The following is a 22667-nucleotide window of genomic DNA, read 5'->3' on the forward strand; positions in this document are numbered from 1 at the left end:
ATCCATCTTTAACTTCCTCCTCCTAAAACCCTCAGATCTGGTTTGAGTTTCATAAACGCAGCATTCTTCAAGCATTAGCAAGAATATCTGTTTGCAGTGTGTGTGTTTTATTGAAATAATAATCCATTGAACATTCAAAGCTTTGAGAACAGCAAATGTTTATGTCTGAGTCCAAATAATTAACAAAATAAGTAAAGGATTTTATTTAAAGTGTGATTAAGTCCTCACTACAGTTAACACATACTTACAAATACTTGCCATGGATTGTACTTTAGCTTCTTACTAGTCACCATTTATGCATTTTGAATATTTAAATAAGACTCCATTGACACTAACTGCTGTCTGTGAGAGCACTGAACAGCACTCTGCACTACACTCAAGTCTTAAGAAAAGAAAAACAAAATACAAATGGCAATCACACCAAATAATAATAACAATAATAATGATCATAATCATAATAACAATACAGCAAAAAAAAATACAGTAACATAAAACCATTTACAATACTCATGTTTTTGAAATGTAATATTTGTGAATAAAAGAAAAATCCTATTATAATCGTTCGGAATGATGGTTACGTTATAAAACATGTCACACACATGTTGCGTCACTAGTGTGCGCCGAGAGGAGAGTCTCTAAGGAGTATACCTGTGTGTGGAGATGAAGTCAGCGTCCAGCATTGAAACGCTGGGCTTTTTGTCTACATATGTGGCTGAAGTAGACTCGTGAATCCAGAGGTGTGCTGCTGTTCACTGTCACATTCACATCACAGCCACTAACTGTACGACCCACACCGGAGAGAAGCAGGGACGTTGTTAGCAAGCACCGCAGCTAGCTAACAAATGAGCCCGTGTCTGGTCTGAGCTGCTCCGGGGCCGAGTCGACCACAAGTCGAGGTTAGTTAGGACCAGAAGCTCTGTGCTGAGAGGAAGCTTTGGCTTCAGGTGGAGAAATCAACTCCGTGCTGCAAGATCGTGGCTGTATTTGGTAAGTTTGTTGACTGTGTGACTGTTGGCTAACCAGGCAGTGTCGGCTTGTGCTAATGTGGCTTGTAGTTTGTTTCTAAATGAAACAGGTCTCAGTCTGTGACGGTTGTCTACGTGGACCATAGTTAGTGTTAGCTGCCCGCTTCCATAAGACTTTCATTTCAGAGCAGCACAGCAGAAGCATAGTGACAGACAGGTCAGCACTGTGAGGAAACACTTGTCTTTATGCTTCTCTTGAATACATTCAAGTTACATATACATTATGTTACAGTTTTTTTTATTTTATTTTATTTATGTATTACAATAAACAGATATGCAAAACAAAGTATGGGGATGGGCTCTGTATATGCAAGTTTTAAGTAATGCACTAACTTGCAAAGGAGTTTAAGCTAATTTCACTGGTCTGCAGTTTTACAGTCGTGTACACTTTCTTTGTAGATCCCCACAAAACAACACAAACATTTATGACATAAAAGACAGTTCATGAGGACCTGTGTGTACAGTAGGTGCTAAGACAAAATGTGACTATGTTTCTATGCCACAAAACCTCAGAGGATGGCAAAAGTAAAATAGGGTATTTTGCGCATTAGAAAAACCAACCTCTAATAGAAAAATAAAGTAAAATTCTGCAATTTATTTCCATTATATCAATATGGCCGTTGATCACTGATGTTGATCTCAACCTTCTCAATACAGGGCTCACATCGGATGGAGGACAAATTCACTGCCATCATCCTACCAGCTGATTTTGAACATTCAGCTACTATGCCCTCTGCTGAACTGCGTTCGTAAGTGTAGCAGCCATGGCTTCTCTCAAGGTAGACGAACTACCTGGAGACACCAAGGATTTAGCTACAGTCTCTGGACAGGTCTCTCGCTGTGGCCCCGATGACATCATGGAAGAGATTCAGTCGGACGCACTGAATGCCACGGTGAAACCTCAAAAATCTGGGAAATTTAGGAGGACTGCCCTGACATTTTTTGGAGTTCGTAAAAGCATCTGTATTTTACCAAGTTTTTTTAGTGGAAGGAGTAAAAATCAGAATAAGTGGTCCTCTAAGAAAGGAATCCCCAAGAGCAGAACACATGATGGGCTGAGTAAGGTTAGTCATGATGACAGTCTGAGAGGTAGATACACCTCAGCTGGAGACTCTGAATACCACAGCCAGAGGGACTGTTCTGGAGAGCTCCGCAGTCACTGCCACAATGAATGTAGTCACCCCACTGCTGACCAGAAATCATTGACACTCGGCCGGCAGAAAAAGGGTTTGAGGAGTCTGTTTCACAGTTTTAAGCATCACAGAAACCATAGAAATTTTGGATTGGATAAAACTGAGATGATTGCATTGTCAACCCCTCACTGCAACAAGGAGGTGCCTGTTGTCCAGGACAACACCAAGCTGTATGTCACAGAGTGCCTGGGATCTGAACCTGATGTGCCTGATTTTGCAGATGTTCTGTGTGATATTTCCATTGGTCCTGAATGTAGTGATGTTGATGCTACGGCATTAGAGAAGAGTGTGGGGCAAGAAAGCCCAAGGTCTGAGCTTGATGATCAGATGTGTGATGATCACGTGGAGGAAATGAATTTGATGGCTGTAGTTTCCAGTGATAATGAGGAGACTCCTCGAGGACACAGCAAGCCTTGCCTCAAACTTCAGATGACGTCTGAGCCTGAATTGAAGTCTGAAACAGCTGCTGGTTCCTCAGATCAGCTAAACCTGATTTTTGGAGACGTTGCATCATTGAAGAGCTTTGATTCGCTCACTGGCTGTGGGGACATTATTGCAGATCAAGAAGATGACAGCATCACAGAGAGCACGGTCTCTGGAGAAAGGAGCAGAAATGGAGGAAAGAGGGCCTCTTGTTATCTCACTTATCAGGGCGGCGGTGAAGAAATGGCCTCACCTGAAAATCTGGACGAAGAGTGTCTTCAAGATATCTGGGGAAATGATGCTTCAGAAGAAATCTGCTGCACTTGCAACCAAGACCACACAGATATGACTGCTGAGCTGACGAGCTCTCACAATATGGATTTATTGAACAGTAACAGTGTACAGCAAGCCAGTGGCATGGACACCTCTTCCATTGCTGATGTATTAACTCCTCAAAGTGAACATCAAGAATCCGTTCCCAACAGTGATGAGGGCTATTATGACTCAACGACCCCGGGGCCAGATGAAGGGCAAGAAAAAAGTGACAGACTGAGGACAGAGAGATTACCCAGGGACAGTTACAGCGGTGATGCCCTCTACGAACTTTTTGCACCTGATGAGAGTCTCATCAGTCCACATTATGAAAATAAATCTAAACTGCCTGGGTCAAAACAGTGCGAGTATTTAAGTGATCCAGTTGATGTGACAGATTCTGCCTTTGTGCCAGAAATGAATCGATTGCAAATAAGTGGTGAATTGTATGAAGTTCACGATTTTCTAGAGAACAGTAAATCCCCAGAGCTGGCTCAAAATGTGTTTATTCGGCAAGAAATCGGCTTGAATAAAAACTGTAATATGAATTCAAAACCGCAAGCATCAGGCAACAAGAGTAATGTAGAGCCGGATGTGTTTGATGAAAAGGGAAATATGCCTCCTACAGAAAAAAGAACAAAATCCATTGATGCTGACTGTGAGAAAAGGCATAGCAGCGTGTCATTCGGAAGCGCATCTGACCCCAATTTTGAAACTTTTTGTGAACCCAAAGAGCAACATATTGAGGAAAACAAGCCTGTGGCTTTACCGTACAGAAATATCAATTCTCAGTCTCCAGACTGTAAAAATGATATGGATGATGGGCAAACTGTGTGTTTCTCACAAGCACTTGTGGACTACACAAAACACTCGCAGATGCTGAGTAACTTGCACAACAGTGTGGATGATTTGGAGTCAAACTCTGCCTTCACTCCAAATATGGAGGCCTTACCTACTATAGTCACATTTGATGTAGTGGATATGCATAATGAGGGTGAATATGACGAGCAGATTCACATGGAACTAGAGGAGGACATTTCATCGCCCTATCAGGAATTTGAAGAGAGCTACCTACAGAAAGATGCATTTGCTGAACTTGACTATCAAATGTTAGACCTGTACGAACAGAACCTGATCAGTAACACATGGGCAATAGCTAGTCTCCCACGGCACCTTGGCCTTACAAGAGTCAGCCAGTCCATGTCTAATCCATTGTCTCTAGACAGGAGAAGTAGGTCTCTAGACACAGAGAGCCTCGAGTTGAAGATGCCTGACACATACAGAGAGGAAAGAGCTACTACGGTTTCTTGTCCTCAAACTGAAAAGGACTCTGAAAGAGACTCATCATATTACAAAAAGAATGTACTCGTGTCTGCATCGGACATTAAAGACAGTAGTAGCATTATGGCCTTATCATGGCAAACAAGGTCAGAAATGGCTTTAAGCCTTCCCCTGGCAGATGGGGAAATCACTGAAAAAGTACAAAGTGTGAGTCAAGCCCAAGTGAAACACAAAATATTTTCTACTTCATCCGGCGGTGATTTTTCTGAAGGTAAATCACAACGTCTCTGCTCTGATGTGTCAGACAGAGTGTCCTGTGATTTAATGTCTCAGAGTGCAGAACTCTACAAGAGACAGTGTCACCTTCCTTTACAATCAGACTCTCGTTTACCTCATAGCACCTTTGTTTATCCTGGAATGGTGGAGGAGGTATTGGATGATATTGACGATGATGTTTTTTGTAAAGCTGCCACTGATTTGCGGCCCTACAACCAGTGTGGTCAAAGCAGACCAGCGGCTAACAGGGAGGGAACATCTCATACTGGGAGTCCTTTAAACACAGGTTTGAAGGATGAAATGGCCGTCCTCAGTGAAACAAGAATGCCCAGGGAGGTAGCCTGCAACAAACACCCAGAGATAACCTTTAATTGAAAGGCTATTAGTCATGCAGTTGGCTTTAAGATCACATGTGTATGTGCCAATGAGTGCTTTTATGTTCCACCCAAAGGAGTAACTGTTGCTTCATTTTTACTTGCACAACTGATTCCTTTGAGAAGTAGCTGTACACTGTGATAGACAGGACACTAATGAAAACGTGAAGTTGGTGCATCATGCTGCGTCATCTACAACAATGGGAATTATTGGGAAGTGGAAAGGGATTTTCTGCATTTGCACAGTAACAGTTGCTTGTCTCTCACTGATCACATACTGTCAATTCACTGAAGGTATTTAAGGGAGTAAATGTTTGATTTGCATTTGAATGGCTCACAGATTCATCTCATTAAGCTGTTGAATATTACTAGAATGTGTTTATTCATATGTAGCCTCAGTATCCAGGTCTCAATAGTAATGCCACACTTAGATTATCATTAGCCTGGTTTCCATAGCACAGCTGAACAGTGCTAGCCAATCTTGCTTACTTTGCCAGTTGCCTCTGAACACATGTATGCTCATGCTTTAAGTGCCAGCTTATGTCTGTGTTTACTGCTTTTTCACAGCCTCTGTTTGCTCCAGTAAGGTTAATGTGAGCCTGTCATGATGGAGGTTTGTAACTGTTTTCTTGATTTACCTCATTTCAGACCAGATTGGGTTTAGGAAGCAAAATGACGACGAGTATCTCAGAGGGGAGTATCTCACCATAGAAAACATGTCTCTTTATCTTCATGGGTTATATTTGAAACGAATTAAGCTAAATTAATCTTTAACAGGAAATGTCCAGATGGGCTGTTGTTTAATTTACATACTGTAGACAGCTGTGCAAGGCAAGGCCACTTTATTTGTGTTGCACATTTTACGTACAGTTCCTCTAGGTATGAAAGTGCTTTACATGAGACATATAGGAAACAGTCAGAGTGAAATATCTACAAAATGGTAAATCAAAGAAAAAAAACTAATAATTATCATTTGTTTCTCACCAGACAGTTTGGCCTCTCTGTAGTTGCTGTTTTTCTTTGGTCCTATTTTCCAGCAGTTGAGCGACCTGTGAAGTGCAGAATTCTTACTGATGACGCACTCCATTATTGTGTTACTGTACCTTAATGAAAAATCTGTTTGATTTAGTTTTGGAGTTGAAATGATATGTTAAAAAAGATAAACTGGTAATTTCACCCTGTATCATTTTCTTGTGAATTTAATGTTTGATTGGTCAGAGGTTAAAGTGTCAGATCATGTAGTTTTTTATGGCGTAATATTGAACAAATGTCAAAACATGTATTTATATTATCAGCTATTTGTATACTGTAACATTGTATTTAGAATGGTTATTACAAATTGGCAATATTGGTTTGTTTAAGTTTTCTTTTTTTAATTTTGCATTTTTTTTAATTGTCTGAAAGTTAATCCATGTTATACTACAGGAGTCCTCATACTGTTACAGTCTATCAGAGTAGAACACTGCCTTACACTAAAATAAACATGACAAGACATCATCTCTTTCTTGTTCCATTTTCTTTCATTGTGCCTGTTCAGGCTGATTGGGGAGCTGAAGTTTCTCCCAGCATCAATGGGGGCCAAAGGCAGGAAACCATGACAGATTAGTGGTTAAATTTACACTGGCACTTTGGAGCACTTCAGAGTTTCCTGTTCACCTGAACACCTGTGGAGAACGTGGACAGAAAGCCCCTGGTCTGGTTCAGGACTGACTGGAAGTCAACACAAAGCTCCTGAGCCACATGATGGTTCGCAATTTGGAAATATTGTGTGTGCATGAACATTTAACACACGATTTATTTAAAAGTGCATGACTACTATAGTCTGCCAGACTTCTGTATTTAAACTGAATGGGACTTACTCTTTTGAGTATGGAGCGAGTCATTCAAGCGGGTTTAACTATTGTGGACTTAAATACATTAGAATTTATATCCCAATTTAAGTTCATAACGTTTTTCCTATTACTACCCCTGTCTGTCTGTCTATCTATCTATCTTCAGAGGGCAGCATTCACACTGCTCTGGGTTAATGACAGTTCTCAAGCTAGAGTCAGCATCATGAAATCCCTGCGTTGATGAAATGTCTGATTAAGTAGGCAGTGGGGGAGACATGAAGTTTCTACGTGGTCTGACCCCGGTTTCTTTTCGCAGCTTAGATTACTTGTTTCCCTCGCGCTATCTGGCAACCCTGACAAACTGCGACAGCGCCAATGGCAGCAAAACATAAGTGTTACAGGCGAGGAGGATGACAGCAACAAGGTGAGATGAGCACCGGGGGAAAGTGAACAACGGCAGTGATTTACGTGCAGAATATGTAGGGAATCATGTTGTGCTTCTGTGGTTTCACCTCTGTTTGTAATTTTAAATCACCGTCAACTTTATCTCAAGTTATTGTAGTATTCCGGCAAAAATGTTAGCACAAGATCAGCAGCTAAAGCTAACCAGTGTTAGCAATCTGACGTTTAAGTTCGCCTGTAGAGCCACTGAATTGGCTATCATTGCTGTATGTTAGCTTACCTAGCTTTACTAACGTCGCCCTCTTGGTTGGATAACGCTGCTAATATTATCCAACCGCTGTCCAGCCGTTGGTCAACGAGGTAAACCGAAGTAGGCCGGTTAATTTATGTCGCTAATGTGTTGACTTTCCAGCTGCTGTAGTAACGTTAGATTAGCTTGTTAGCGTGTGCTAACCGACACTCCGGGCCTACGGCTATCAAACCAGTTAACTCTGATCAAATTGAACCACAGACGTGACGTCGTGTGCAGTAGTGATGCTGTAATGTTATTCGATGTGGAGGATTGTAAGTATGAGATCTCTTGTACTGTCATTTGTTTAACCTTCCTCCATTTCATCCCTCTCATCTCATGATGCTAATGATATCATGCACTTCAGTTTTTTCTATTGACGTGTCAACTGTTCTGATGAATGCAACAACATAGTAAGTTAATGCAACAGTTACGAGGTTTCCTGTATGGTCACTGTCATTGGGATGAAGGCAGTGTTCGGATTTGGTTTCACATTCATGTAGTTTGCTGTTTTGTGAAGACAAAACTGAATACGAGAACAAGTCGGTTCTCACTTTACTTTTAGTCTACTGTTAATACCATCCTGCCAAAGGGATAATTTCCTCACTTCTTATTTTGAAATATTTTCCACCTTGTTTAAACACAATTAATTGGATAAATCTGTAAAAGGTCAAACTGTACGGAAAAATCCTGAGATTAGAGGAGAAACTTAAAACTAGTAGAGGCTCACATCAATAGAGGTCAATATTTATGACTTTCAAGATGAAAAATGGGAAAGGGGGTGGGCATGACATGAAGTCTGAGGGAAGTTATATTCATGATATTTGTTTCCTCGTTCATGCATTAATTAATTCATACAGATATATAGAGTACATACTGCTTTATTTATGGGGAGGTAATGGTGTGTTTGGGAGGGGAGGTTGGCTTGTTTTTGAACCTACACATTAAGAGATGTGAATAGTATCATCCATGTGCCCCAAGACTATAAACTCACATGGCTAAATTTGTCATTTCTAAAGAAAAATGACTGTAAAGACTTCCAGGTGATACTTTCCTTCCTGCTGGACTTCTACAGTATGTTTCCATTGGAAAGTGACGGCTGTAATACTTTTAAATCTCTGTGCTGATGATGAACCAGCCACACACTAAATGTATACTTACACAGGCCACATGATTAACTTTGTACCAAAGAAACATCCGTCTTTCTGTGTTAGCTCGACACACTGAAACAGATCACCATATATATGAGGATTTATGGACTCATCTTTTCACGTGTAAGAAGCCCAGTGAACATATCCTCCAAAAAGAGTGTAGTGATTATCTCCATCAGACGAGATGTCTCTGCTACGATGAATATAAAGTGAGATGGGAGCATAGTGCCATCATCTGATCAATGTACATAACAAAAATAAGTCACATTGTGTTTCTTGTTCCATGTCCTGGATGACTGTTCACTGTGTCCTTCCTTTAGTTATTGAGTTATTAATAGATCCAATAATCTTCATGTCTTCGCAGCTGGTGGTTCAGAATACACTGACCAGGTGTTACAAGAGCATCTCAGCCGTGTAGTTTTGAAGTGATGCGTCTTTTTAAAAGTGGTGGCTGAGCGTAGTGAAAGTGTATGTCAATGATCAGCCTTAATGACTTTCTTCTGTGTAGGATAACATAGTGCAAGTGGTGCTGATATCACAGTGACAATCACATGCCCTTCTGTTTAACTGCTGGATCATTTTCATACACTGGAGGTCGGTCTTCAAGATATCTCTCTACCCAAGCAATAAATGTAACTGTAACTGACCACAGTGAGTTTATCTCTGCTCCATACTGCTTGATATTATGTAGGGTCACCAATGTAAAAGATGGCTTCAGGGACCCGCTTCACTTGTTGCTATGAGACAGAACTACATGAGCCTGTGCATGTGCAGAGATGGTCTGGAGGCCTTGCTGAGTCTCAGCCTGTGAATCTGGAGGTGGAGGGAAAGGAAGAGCTCGGCTCCTTTAACCATGTATTAATGTGCATCTTGAGGTTTTTGTTTTAAATGTTCAAACCTCCGTCGTGTCATACGAGTTGTGATCAGCAGTGCGACAGTATGTGCTGTGATGATGTAAGCCAGCCCAAACCACTGACATAAAAGGGTACACTTATTACCCATAAATCGACCCTCAAAATATCTGTCGACCTGAAGCATCTTCCATGAATGTCAGTGGCTGTTTAGGGTGTGTGACATAGTGAAAGTAGATATCTCAGGCAAATACATGGGTCATCCAGAGTGAGTGTCCTTCCTCAGTGGTCAGCACTGACACACGTCTCAGTGATGTTTTATAAAACGCTGCCTCAGGAGTTTCAGTGTGGAGTTGTAGTGTAGCTGTAAGTGTCCTGCGTTTACTGGCTGCCTGAAGAGAGATGATGAGCTGTGTTTGTGTTAGTCGTGACTGGTAAAAAGGAGTAAGCTGATGACAAGGCTGTGTTGCTAAGCAACGAACATCATGGGCTGCGCCTCTTGAAGCTTGATGCTGACTGTATTGTACACTCTGCAAGACTGGAGGAAAGTCGTCTAGTGTTTCTGTTCATGACTGCACTCCTTATAAACATTGTCATATCAATATCCATGTGTCCAAATGTTGTACACATGGATATACAGTGTAGTATGGTTTGTACTGCGGCTGCCCCAGCCCCCCCTCTTGAAGTCCCACTCTGCATCACCATAAAACAGCTTTGTTCCCTAAGGAATTCATTTGAGTTCAGACTGTGAGAGGCGCAGGGATACAGTGTTCAGCCCACACTGTCTCAGGTTCTGTTAACTCATGCACTTACACCGTGTGAGTCTGGCTGGCTTGAATTTTGTTTGTGAGGCAGGAAGCCTTTTGTGTTCATAGAGCTGAGGCTCATTACCACATTTTATTGTCTGTTGCATCCGTATTTTTTCCATACAGCATCTATATAGGAGTAGTGACACTGTTTTTTGTATTTGTGTACTGTAATAAGACACCACAACACAAAAAAGTATGTTCAGTTTTAAAAATAAGACTACCTCTGTGAAGTTGGTGAAGTGAAGGAAATTGTCTGTCATCTCATAATATTGAGAATTGTTGCTCCTATTTCCACCTGTCGCCAGTAAATATTCACATTTCTATGACCTGTTCTGTTGGTAGCTTTCTCACTGCAAAACCAACAACAACTAGGGGAAACAAGTTCACAACTGCAACACTGCTGTAGACACTTTGCTATGTTTGAGTGTACGGTTAGTTAGTAATTGAAGCTGTACTTCAATTACATCATTAGTTTGTTTGGTTGGTGTGACTCAGTTAAGGAGTGACAGTCATACAAAAATTAAAGCCTGCAGTCTTGGCAGACATTGTAAAAATGCATACTAAACAAAAGAATGGGCCGGATTACTTTTCGCGTGTGTGACCCACAAATACAAAAACAGACAGAGACAACGTCCACATCCAGATCAGACCTTCTCCTGCATCACTGTGGTGTGTTTGGTAACTTGTTTGTTTGGGCAGGCGACTAACATGTTCCATTTCTCTGAATAATTGTGTCACTTGCCCCAGAGAGCAGTGTTTCTTAGAGGTGGAGCATTGGTCTACCACAAGTGTGGTGGATGAGACAGAGCTGAAGAAAGATGAATTCTTTAAAGATGAATTAACAGTTGCTCAGGAAAGTATCACTCCAGTCGGCTTAGTTTCTTGCTACACTTTGAACTTGTGTCCCAAAAACTCTTTTTAGGTGGGCCAACAAAGTAAATGTTTGATAACAGAGGCAAATTATTTCTTTCAAAATTATGTTGTGGTTAAATAAAAGTTGAACACATATTACTAACTGATACTTCCATCATGTTTCTGCTTCTTTCAGGATTACATAGTTTGATTTAACCTGCTCACATAGGGGATAGTGTGTTACTTTGGCCCTACACAAACCGCCTGTAGTGCTGAAGTCCAGCACTGAGTATGATTCCTTGGTTGCGGTGGAGGTGAGGAAGCATGGAGTGGAAATCTGAGGTGTCAAGACAAACGTGATGACAGCATGGTCCATGGTGGAGAAGCTCAAAATGGAAAAACGCCCATGGAGGGAGGAGAACATTGACTCAAGCCAGGCCCAGCACGCCACTGACGAGTCAGAGGATGGAAGCAGCTCAGAAAGCGAGTCTGAAGAGCAGCAGCGCCAGAGGGTTCAGGTGAGCAACAGCAGCTGTAAGAAGCGGGAGCCTCTGGTTGTCACAAAACCCCATCGGCAGCTCTGTCGCTCTCCATGCCTCGACCGGCCCAGTTTTTCCCAGAGTAGCACTGTGCAAGATTTCCGTGAGGATGAGAGCAGCACAGGACCAGGGATCAAGCCTGCTAGTGAGAGGGAGTACCAGACGAAGATGGAGTTTGCTTTGAAGTTGGGTTATTCAGGAGAGCAGGTGGAGACTGTGCTCAACAAGTTGGGGGCTGCTGCTTTAATTAACGACGTTCTCGCTGAGTTGGTGAGGCTTGGAAACAAAGTGGAGCCTGAAATTCAACCTTGCGGCAGTACGGCCACATTAATATCACGGTCCCCCTGTGTTAAAGAGAGTGTTAGTCCAGATGTGTCAGTGGAAGATGAATCTGTGGATACATTTGATAACCTCAGGCCCATCGTCATTGATGGCTCAAATGTGGCAATGAGGTAAGACACTACCAAACACACATTTATGCTTTATACAAAATGCATTAAAGTTCTGAAACATTTTCCACTAAGTGATGCCAATTTTGTGAGTTTTAAGTAAACCTTATACCACATCGTTTTGTTTTGTAGCCATGGAAACAAAGAGGTATTCTCATGTCGTGGTATCCAACTTGCTGTTGAGTGGTTTTGGGAGAAAGGACACAAAGACATCACTGTGTTTGTCCCAGCCTGGAGGAAGGAACAGTCGAGACCTGACGCCCTCATTACAGGTAGTGAAGCTCTTTTTTAGGCATTTGCTATAGAAGGTGCTGATACGATGTGGTTGATGATGTTTGTATAAACGTCAGCTGTGGAGCAACTCTATAGACAGTCAGCCTTGATGTTGGAGTTATGGCATTTTTGTTTGTGACTGAAGCATGAACTGTGATGTAGTCATGGTTAGCAAGAAGTGGGTGCATATATTATCTGACAAAATACCATAATATACCCCAATGCATATTTATACAATGGGATTTTATTGTTTTTGACTGATTTATGATGAGCTGTCTCTTTCAGATCAAGAAATATTACGCAAGCTGGAAAAAGAGAAGATCCTGGTTTTCACCCCATCTCGGAGAGTTCAAGGCAGGAGGGTGGTGTGCTATGATGATCGCTTCATAGTGAAGCTGGCTTATGATTCTGATGGAATTATTGTGTCAAATGACAACTACAGGGACTTGCAAAATGAGAAGCCAGAATGGAAGAAGTTCATAGAAGAGCGTCTCCTAATGTACTCATTTGTCAATGACAAGTAAGAGACCATGATACAGATCCCATTTGCTACAGTACAATACAAACTTATGTCAAATGAAAATTGGTTAGTGGTATAAATGGTTATTTATTCAAGTCTTTTAAGTTTAGATCTGTGAAATCCATTTAGTCATTGTTTTATGACCTTTGCTGATTAGAAAATCAGGAATAATAATTATAATTATTATTATTATTATTATTATTATTAATGACATGTTTTGAATAGGTTTATGCCACCAGATGATCCACTGGGAAGACATGGTCCAAGCCTAGAAAATTTCCTCCGCAAGCGCCCTGTTGTTCCAGAGCACAAAAAACAACCCTGCCCCTATGGTAAGTTCCCATGTGTCTTTTCAAAGCAATGTCTGAATACTGTTGTATTATTACCAATATTATTTAAGTGTTCCATTCTCTTGACTTGATGTGTTCTTCCTTTAAACAAGGGAAAAAGTGCACATATGGACATAAGTGCAAGTACTATCATCCCGAGCGTGTGAACCAGCCACAGCGGTCGGTGGCCGATGAACTACGAGCCTTCGCCAAGTTGTCTGCAGTGAAGACAATGAGTGAGGGAGCGTTAGCTAAATGTGGTACTGGTCCAGCAACTGCAAAGGGGGACAGCAACTCTGAGGCCAAACGTGTGGCACCTAAACGTCAGTCTGACCCCAGTATTCGTTCAGTGGCCTGTGAACCTCCAGAGGCACTGTCCGTTGTTAGGAAGTCTGAGACAAATTCAGTGCCTTCCCTCGTTTCCGCTCTCAGTGTGCCCACCATGCAGCCTGCCAAGAGCCACGCAGCTGGGGCCTTGAACACACGATCAGCCAGCAGCCCAGTGCCAGGTTCTCTGCAGTTCGCGCACAGTTCTCTGGAGCACATGTCTAGTGTACAGTACCCTCCTATTTTAGTTACTAATAGTCATGGCGCCTCTGTTACATACAGTGAACAGTTTCCAAAGTATGACTCAGTTAGTGACCATGGATATTATTCACTGCACAGTGATTTTTCAAACATGAGCATGAGCAGCATGCATAATGTGGATAGTTTCTGTAGCATGGAGCACGAGCATGGTGTGTATCAGCGAACTCCCAGCCACTGCCCTGAATCCTGCCTCAGCCATTCGAACAGTGACTCATTCTCCTCTTACGGGGAGCTGTACCCCAGCTCTGTGGACAGTAGTTTAGAGGAGAGCATGAAGCAGCAGCAGTCTCCTGCACAGGCCAGAATGCAAACTTTCTCCCATGGGTTTCGTCACGAAGCGTTGACTAGGGTACAGAGTTACGGACCAGAGGAGCCCAAGCAGGGCCCCCGGAAGCAGTCTGGATCTCATCTAGCGCCACATATCCAGCATGCTGCAGTGGGAGCGAGGTCCAGCTGCCCCGGAGACTATCCCCTAACTCAGAATGTCCTGCCGCCTTTGTCCTCACAGCCCACACGCTCTCTTGGTATGACTCGTATGGACAGTATATCAGATTCAAGGCTATATGATAGTAACCCAATGAGACAGAGGCGACCTCCACTGTGCCGTGAGCAGCATGCAAGCTGGGACCCTCTCCCTTGTGGTAATGAGTCCTATGGATATCATTCATATCCACTGAGTAACAGCCTGATGCCGTGTTGCGAGCGGGTGATGGTCCGCAGTATGCCAGACAAAATGGAACAAATCTGGAACTCACCATGGGAGACCCCGTCTGCAGCCGAACACCCAGAGCGGTATGTCATCCCAGACCACCAGTATCAAACATATCGGAACCTTTGTAACATCTTTCCCGCCTACGTGGTTCACTCCGTAATGGAGAAGAACCCTCATTTGACAGATCCACAACAACTTGCCGCTGTTATTGTTACTAAACTGAGGTCATGCCACTGAGCAGCTAACCATCTGAAACATTCAACAGTGATATCCTGAGGAAAGGAAGAGTTAGATTAGAAGATTGGCACTTGTTCAATGTTGCTGCATGTGCAACATCTGCCCTCAGGAGTTTTTTTTTTTTTTTAAATGTCTCTGATGGGAAATCTTGTGATCACATGTTACATCACTAAGATGAAAGACATAATCAGCATGGAGGAAGTTTGATTAATAAGTTGAATTTAAAGATGTTTCACATATGAAACCTACATTTTTATATGAAGTGTGGTGAAGTTGATATAAGGTAATACCTTATTAGAAATCTGGTTCATAACACATTCATATAACTTGAGCAGGAGCTGCATAGCAGCTTTGCACCACATCCATAATCAATACACAAACTAGACAGGACTGTTGAATGTCCCTCAGATCAATTGATTTTTAAATGATGTTATAGAAAAATTAAATAAATGAGTTCAATATTGAACAAAATAAATAAATAATCACATAAATGAACAGTGTAAAATAGACTGATGTAGCGAGCGTCATACAGTACTTTGTGTGTGAACTATGTGGATAAGTAAACTGGTTAGCTACATGGCAGCACAGTTGAGATTGGAAGTTATAACTCAGCAACATCTCCCACATTTGCCTTATTAAATCTGACATAAAAGTATGTCAACAGTTGTACACCATGTACTTTTTTGAGGATCTTGTTCAGGCCCTGTGAATGTGTTATGAAAGGAATCTAAAGTGTTTCTGGTGCAGTGGAACTATAAATAACCTAGCTTAGGTCTGCCTCTGCTGTAAATAATTCCTGTGTCTTTTTGTGCTTTTATTTTGAAGATAATTAAGAGGGAGGTAGGTACATACCTCACAGCATGAACTATGACATTTAATGGCCTTATATCTGAATGACCTCACGCTTTAGTCATTGTCTAATTGGTTTCAATGAAAGTCTTTGAAGCCTCCTATACTTTCAAATGTAAAGCACTATCTCAGTATCTAAAGAGATATATTTTCTCAGCCTCACAAGCTACTATTTTGGTAGATTTTCACAGTGCACAAAGCAAGCCAAAAAAGAGATTTGACTTGTATGCATGTGCACATATTTATGTACATACAATCACACAAAAGCCATTATTTCAAAGTCATTTATAAGCTGCTAAATAATGCCAAAAAAGACAGAATTTATATAGTGTCAGTATTCTACATAACTACATTTTGGTGCACAGGATTGATTGAATTATAGTATAAACTAGGTTCACAGGATTGATTGAATTGTAGTATAAACTTGTTTCACAGGATTGATTCGATTATAGTATTACCTACCATCAGTGTTTGGATCATTTCCTTTGGTGTACTGTATAGTTACCTTTCTGATTTTATTAGATGCTACATCCAGGATTTTCCTATTTATATAATAGTCAAACAGTAGCTCTAGTTGACGCCCTCAAGATGTCAGTGGAGCAGTTTGTTTTCATCAACAGGTTAATTTAGGCTCAAAGTCTACCTTTACATGCACCTCAGTAATCTGATGATTTCCAGCTTTTGTCACTGACCTGAGTGAGAAACCTAGTTTCCTTCATCAGTTAAAGACATTAAGAGAAGCTTCTATTAGGATTTGGTAATTTGTACACTCTCTGAAATATTGTTTACTTGTATCATTGCATCTAGAATAATGAAATCCAAACTCCAGTTTATGCTGAACAGCCTTCAACAACAGCAAACACTAAAACATGCTGTCCAATGATAGAGCCCAGCCTCTTACTTTACAGTCAGTCCAAATGTCATTGTGCCGCTGACCTGTTACTAAACTTCTTATTTAAAGGACCAGTGTGGAGGGGGCGAGGTGGATCTATTGGCAGAAATGGAATATAATATTCATAATTATGGTTTAATTTGTGTATAATCACCTGAAACAAAGAATCATTGTCTTGTCATCAGCTTAGAATGAGCCCCTTCATATCTTCTTCACAAAGTGTGCCATGTTTCTACATTACCCCACAACAGACAAACCAAACACTGGCTTTTTCCTCATCTGACGGCCACCCTAGGTAAAACCCAGTCTGCAACCTCACCACTAGATGCCACTGAATCCTACACGCTGGTCCTTTAACATGTTAGATACATAAGAAATTTCAAACTTGGTTGAACATTTGGAGGAGGGATGGGGCATAACTGCTTTCTGATTAAAAAAAAAAAAACATGAGTTTTAAACGAATGCAAACACAGTGCATGTGAGGGAGTTGTCCAGTTTAAACCTGACAGTCACTTGGTTTCTTATGTGCATGTAAACGTAGTGAAACTTTGAGAATTAATTTCACCTGGATGTAATGTGACTTAGGGACAAGTTGTAGAAATGTTCTATTATAGAAACAGTGTTTACCATCACAGTTTAAATGTTTGCACAATGAATTCCACAACAGAATGAATATTTACCTGATGTTACATTTGTCAGATAAGATGATAAAAGTCAGTTCGGCTTGGAAGTGAGTTAAACATTGGACTCATTTAGTATTATCTTGTAGAGTTTGACTTTTCAATAATTGTATAAAAAAATGAAGTGAATGCTAGAAAGCATGTTGGGTTGGGGGAAGGGGGACTGAATTGCTCAAATACAGACGTACAGTATGCATATATGCAACCAGTCTCCAAGGATCATGAAAGGGTTTGGCTGTGCCTTGCAGCACATTGCTCTCAGGATGCTTTCAGTTTTCTAATTTTCAGTCTTTTCCTGCCAAAAACCCAGTGGTCACAGGCAAGACTCTACTCTGATCTAGTTGTGATATATTTTGTGAAAATCCTACATGTAACATGTAGTACCTTAAAGTTTGTCATGTGCAGGTGAAACGTGGAGATGGCATTGCAAACCTTTGTACTTTGTCGTGTATATCCTCGTTATGCACCTTGAGATGTAGAAAACGGAGAGGGTGGCTTTACGTGATGCAGCTTCAGTCAGAGGAAGTAACAGTGCAGCCAATGATGAACATGGCTTTTAAAAAAAGATAATTTGGTTTGCTCTTTTTGTGGCATGTTTTTGTGCCAGTAATTTTGTTTGGACCCTTAATATTTAACCACGAATGGGGCTGAAGGATGCTAATGTTGGAAGCTAATCATGAAGTTTGGTATGGCCCCAAGTCATCAGGTCAAACCACTTGTTCACAGTGATTCTAAACTAATGGGGCACATTACCGTCGGTTTTCAGCTAAACACATTCATGCTCCCAAGAGGATTAATTCCCCTGATGATCCATTGCCTTTTGTTTCCTCCCACCCTCAGGAGGTGTAACATGTAAAGACAACCCTAATAGCTAGATCATGCTTTGAGTGCATTTAAAAGGGAAATGCCACTTAATTTCAGGATTCAGGTTTGGTAACTTTAGGCCTACTATTGGATTGTATGACTGCACATTACAAATTTACTATACAGTCTCCAGGTAATGTTTAATGTCAGATTTGTGTTAAAGGCTCCATTGTGACTCAGAATTACAAGTTATGAAGAGCAGTTTATTGTTTTGGTGTTTTACTAACTTAATAAAGAATTTAAAACACAGGGAAGTGATGTTGAGCTCAAACACAAAGCCCACACAGTTTGGCTCCCATGGCATTGCAGACCATTAAATTTGTAAGTGTTACAAAGAAAAAATGTATGAGAATTTTAAAACTGAGTGGTATTACTCTTTAACAGGGCTAATTATGTGAGCCTGACTGTCTCATTGGTGGTGCTTCAAAAATATATATTTCTTTATAATGTTTAGGTACAACCGTGGTATATGAACAGACATAAAGAAAAAAAACATTTGAATGTGTTTTGCCCAAATGAGTTTGGGCTTTGCTGACTTTGTTTTTTCATGAAAAAGACAAGGCCATTTGAGGCCGTCTGTCTGTTCATGAGAAGGTGAAACAAACTGCCTAAATGTTTCTTCATATGAAACAATCAGATTGCAAGGCTGCTGTCAAGGTTGTTTCTGGCATTTGGCTAAAAGTTTGCGTGCCACCCTTTCTCCTTGAGATAGGTCATGGATTAAAAAAACATTATCAGTGCAGCAAGAATAAAGTGTGTCGTCACTGATGAAACTAAACACGTCAGCTTTGTTGCTGATTGAGAGACCAAATGAAGTAATAGGGTTCTCTAGTGATGGTGAGATCCTTTAACCTGAACACTGGAATAGTCAATTGCCCCGATGAACTCAGAGTACATTTACCTAGGTGTGTTAAGGAATTAGTAACAGTCGTACAGGTCACAACGCAAATCTACCAAAATGAAAAAGGTCAGAGTTTATTGTAGCATTTGTTGTTCACTGATTTATAATAAATCAGTGCTAACATGGAACAATGTTCACAGATATCTGAACCAGATAATGAATCTATTTATACATAGGATTGGTATTGTCCTTAAAACCCTATTAGTTATTGGTTTCATAAAGATTTACACACATTTAATTTTAACTGCTCATTTTGCTCACAAATGTGTGTTAGTGTTTTCACAGTCCCACGCTGCCTGCACCTCTGTCATTAGATAAAACACACTCATGGACACTGTGGGCTTAACGAGTATTAGAGCATACACACATCCCAAGTCTGTGGCCGTTAAATGTGTGCCCATGATGCTGAGAGAGCACTGAGGCTAGTTGCTCTAATCCTCAAATACTTTTCAAAAACTCCATATGGCCATTTAGGACATTTTCCCCACATGAACAAAAGAGAAATGGAAATGTAGGAACATGCTCATTTCAGATATTTAAATTTTGTCCCCGTTCCTGAGGCGACCTGTAGAAAGACCCTCTGTTTTCACTGGGCCATAGATTACTTCCAGCTAAAAGAAAAACCCTCGCTGTCACAGCTAAAGACTCTCCATGCACCAATCAGTGTTTCACTGCTTTACCAAAAGGTTTCACTAAAGGCCAGAATGGTGGATCACAGTCCCACCCTCCCTCTGGAAGTGCCGCAAACAACTAAGCCACAAATGTCTAGAACTGACTTTTGCTTGTTGATACAAATTGTATCTATACCTTGAATGTAACAAAATATGAACTGTATAATATGAAAATAGTTTTATTTAAATAAAGGGGAAAAACAATCAATGCCATAATTTTTGTGACACTGTGTGTCACTGGGAGTAGCCCATTGGTATGTACTAATTCTTACTGGGTACAGTAGTTAATTTACAGGGACATTTATGTGCTACCTAAAAGTGCGCAGATACCCTGTGTACAGCAGTAAGCATCATGTCCTCTTTGTACATAGTCACACGTGTGTGTGTATATATAGAAAGCGATCTGTAAATGTAACAGTTACTTCAGTTGTTCAGATACTTAGATAATTTCTGTGTTGTAAACTGTGCACCGATTTCCTCTAAGCTGACATGTCTGCTTTATGCTATTTTAATGGGAATTTCGATATTTTTGAATATATTTTGCCTAATAAAACATGCCAAAGTTATTCTTGGGTGGCTTTGTCAAATGTAACTTCTTATGTTTCAACACATGGGTTGTCATGTAATGAATTCTATATTTCAGAGGATTTCTTTTCCATTCTCTGTAAACTAAGAGTAACCTAACACCAAACGCAAATCTGTGTCTGACGTGAAAACGGTTCAATAATAATAAAGAATAATATAGAATCTGCCACTGGCTGATCTTTGGGTGACAGGTGACATCACCACATGTTCTCCAGATGACAGTGTCAGTAGCACCCTGACACTGAATGGTTCAGATGTGTGTTTGATGTTTAAGGCTTTTAAAACTGGGATTTATTGAAGTGTTTGGCAGTTGATTTAATGACTAACCCTGTATGATGACAAAGCAAAGGTGTGTTGAATTGTGATTTTTTTTTCTATTGAAATATTCACCAATTGTAATTTTTAGTATCTGAGGCCAGTTTGCGTTAGACTAGCGCTACTTTGTTAAGACTGATATTGTCACTATAATATTAACTTAAGGTCAGAATCGGTTGTTAATGCCTAAGATCAAGACCAAAGTGATTTTTGATGCGTACCTGTAATGATTCTTGGTTTAGACACATACACAAACAGTTATGGTCAGATCATTGTGAGCCACTTGGCGTCTTGCAGTTTGTGCTACAATATAATTTAAAATTTGAATTGTTGGTAAACAAAATGCTATGACAAGAGGCACATAACACTGACTGTACATATACACAGTGTAATACTCAGGTTAAACATTTTAAATCACATACTTGGTTGTTTTCTAATATTGAGGAATGCAGTGCTCACCTTTCTGAAGTAGTGTAGGTCTGTTTGAGTAGACCCTTGTGTCTGCAATGTAAAAAGGGAAATATGAAGCAAGATTTTTTGTGTTGTGATGATCTGCAGTATTGTAATCCACACTGACTGGAAATTGTTGCTTTTATAGACCAAAATATACAAAAATAGACTATTTGGGTCTGTGGGCTCAAACAAAATGTAAGTCTTAATGACAAAATGTGTTTCTCTCCGTAAATAAAGCAAAATTCTGTTCAAACTGTGTTTTTATCTTTTTTGATGAGATAAGAAATGAAATCGGACAAAATTACAGAAACACAACTGTGTGTCAACCTCAGTGATTTCTGTAAACAAACTTGAAGAATTTGTGATATGTGTATTAGTTCCTGGGAATCAAACCTATTCAGTATCTATAACATATCTTGAATTAGTTTCCCTGAAACAGAAAAAGTTAGATGACTCCGGTTTAGACCTCAGGCAACTGAATTAGTAACATCTTGCCTTCTCCGTGACGGTTAAATAGATTGTGGAAATGGTTGTTCACTGAAAAGCCTCGATCGTTAAATTAATGTGTAATGTGTTACTTCATCTTTGAAATGATCATGTAAACATCTGAATCCATCTTGAAATCTCTAATAGTTCTTCACAAGATGTTTTCTCGGATATCTTCAGCTCGTCTTTGTATGTGCAGCTGTCGTTGTGCAACAGGTTTCACATGAACACTCTGCTGGTTCAATGGTGTAACAGCTCAGAACATGTTCATTAAGATACACACCAGCAGACACAAAGATGGCCTGGTTAACTATTGCTAACAAAACATTCCTCCTGTAAATGATAAAATAAACATGACATTATGTGAGTTATATAGTTTTACAACTGCTATCAGGTCTGCAAAGAGATTTCTAATGTTGACATGCACAGTCTCATAAGGAGAGAGCTGTACATGGTCATGTCTGTTAGCACTAGCTTAAATTTTACCACATTAAGGTCTTCAAAGATACAACTCAGTATTTAAGTCCTCACTACTAATATGATAATATCTTAAATTGGAGCGCCCTGAGATAAATGAATTAATGAGTCTTTAAGTCATCATATAAATCATTTAAATCCCATCAAACATTAAACCTGAAGTGTTGTGTTAAACAGCACAGAGTCATGGTGTAAATGTGATAAGTTCATTCAGCTGTGGGGTCGTCCTGCTCTGTGCAGGGATCAGTCAACATACAGTGACTATGTGCTGAGTATTCAAACACCAGCCAGTTTTAAAACATAAAACCTGAAACCTGTCATCATTTATGCTCGCTTGTTTTTCCATATATATTGATTGGAAATTTAAATATGCAAATAAAACTAATACACACATTCAGGCTAAAACCTAAATTTACATCAAGTACACAAACTGAAAATTAAAGTATAAAATGCTGGACAGAGTCAGTCAACGTGAATAAAAACACGTGGAGCAGGAGCAGAAAACGTAAAGCTAGAGATGAAGAGAAGCTGAAAGGAAACAGAGTCAGACCTCATCAGATTTGGAGGGAAATGTTTGTGCCTCGACTTTGACGGCTGCAATGATTTTGGCTGTGGAGAAAAGAAGGCAGGCAACTCAGCTCGACCACAAACTGTCAGTCTGGAGTGAGTCATCGTGCTCCTTCTGGAGCGCACTAAAAAAAAGCCAAAAAGCCTGAGGCCTGGTCTCTCTTGATGAAGCAGTATGGACTCTGGTTATGGTGAGGGAGATGTTATGTT

At 40.4% G+C, this 22667-nt stretch overlaps 2 protein-coding genes across 3 annotated transcripts; both read left to right on the forward strand.

The window, feature by feature from the left end:
* Positions 1–627: 627 nt before the first annotated feature.
* Positions 628–6381, forward strand: amer1 (APC membrane recruitment protein 1). Its single transcript, XM_056396657.1, has 2 exons — positions 628–987; positions 1683–6381. Exon 2 carries the CDS (start codon positions 1790–1792, stop codon positions 4883–4885), a length of 3096 nt encoding a protein of 1031 aa, XP_056252632.1. The 5' UTR covers positions 628–987; positions 1683–1789; the 3' UTR covers positions 4886–6381.
* A 584-nt stretch (positions 6382–6965) lies between these two features.
* Positions 6966–21180, forward strand: zc3h12b (zinc finger CCCH-type containing 12B). 2 transcript variants are annotated; one of them, XM_056396660.1, is made up of 6 exons: positions 6966–7140; positions 11267–12061; positions 12191–12330; positions 12617–12851; positions 13077–13183; positions 13294–21180. In XM_056396660.1, exons 2-6 carry the CDS (start codon positions 11430–11432, stop codon positions 14715–14717), a joined length of 2538 nt encoding a protein of 845 aa, XP_056252635.1. In that variant the 5' UTR covers positions 6966–7140; positions 11267–11429; the 3' UTR covers positions 14718–21180. The 2 variants fall into 2 exon arrangements, with proteins under 2 accessions (XP_056252635.1, XP_056252636.1); XM_056396661.1 differs by lacking the exon at positions 6966–7140 and adding an exon at positions 7164–7682.
* The last annotated feature ends 1487 nt before the right edge of the window (positions 21181–22667 follow it).

Source organism: Seriola aureovittata, chromosome 15 (assembly GCF_021018895.1).
Source record: "Seriola aureovittata isolate HTS-2021-v1 ecotype China chromosome 15, ASM2101889v1, whole genome shotgun sequence".
NCBI lineage: Eukaryota > Metazoa > Chordata > Actinopteri > Carangiformes > Carangidae > Seriola > Seriola aureovittata.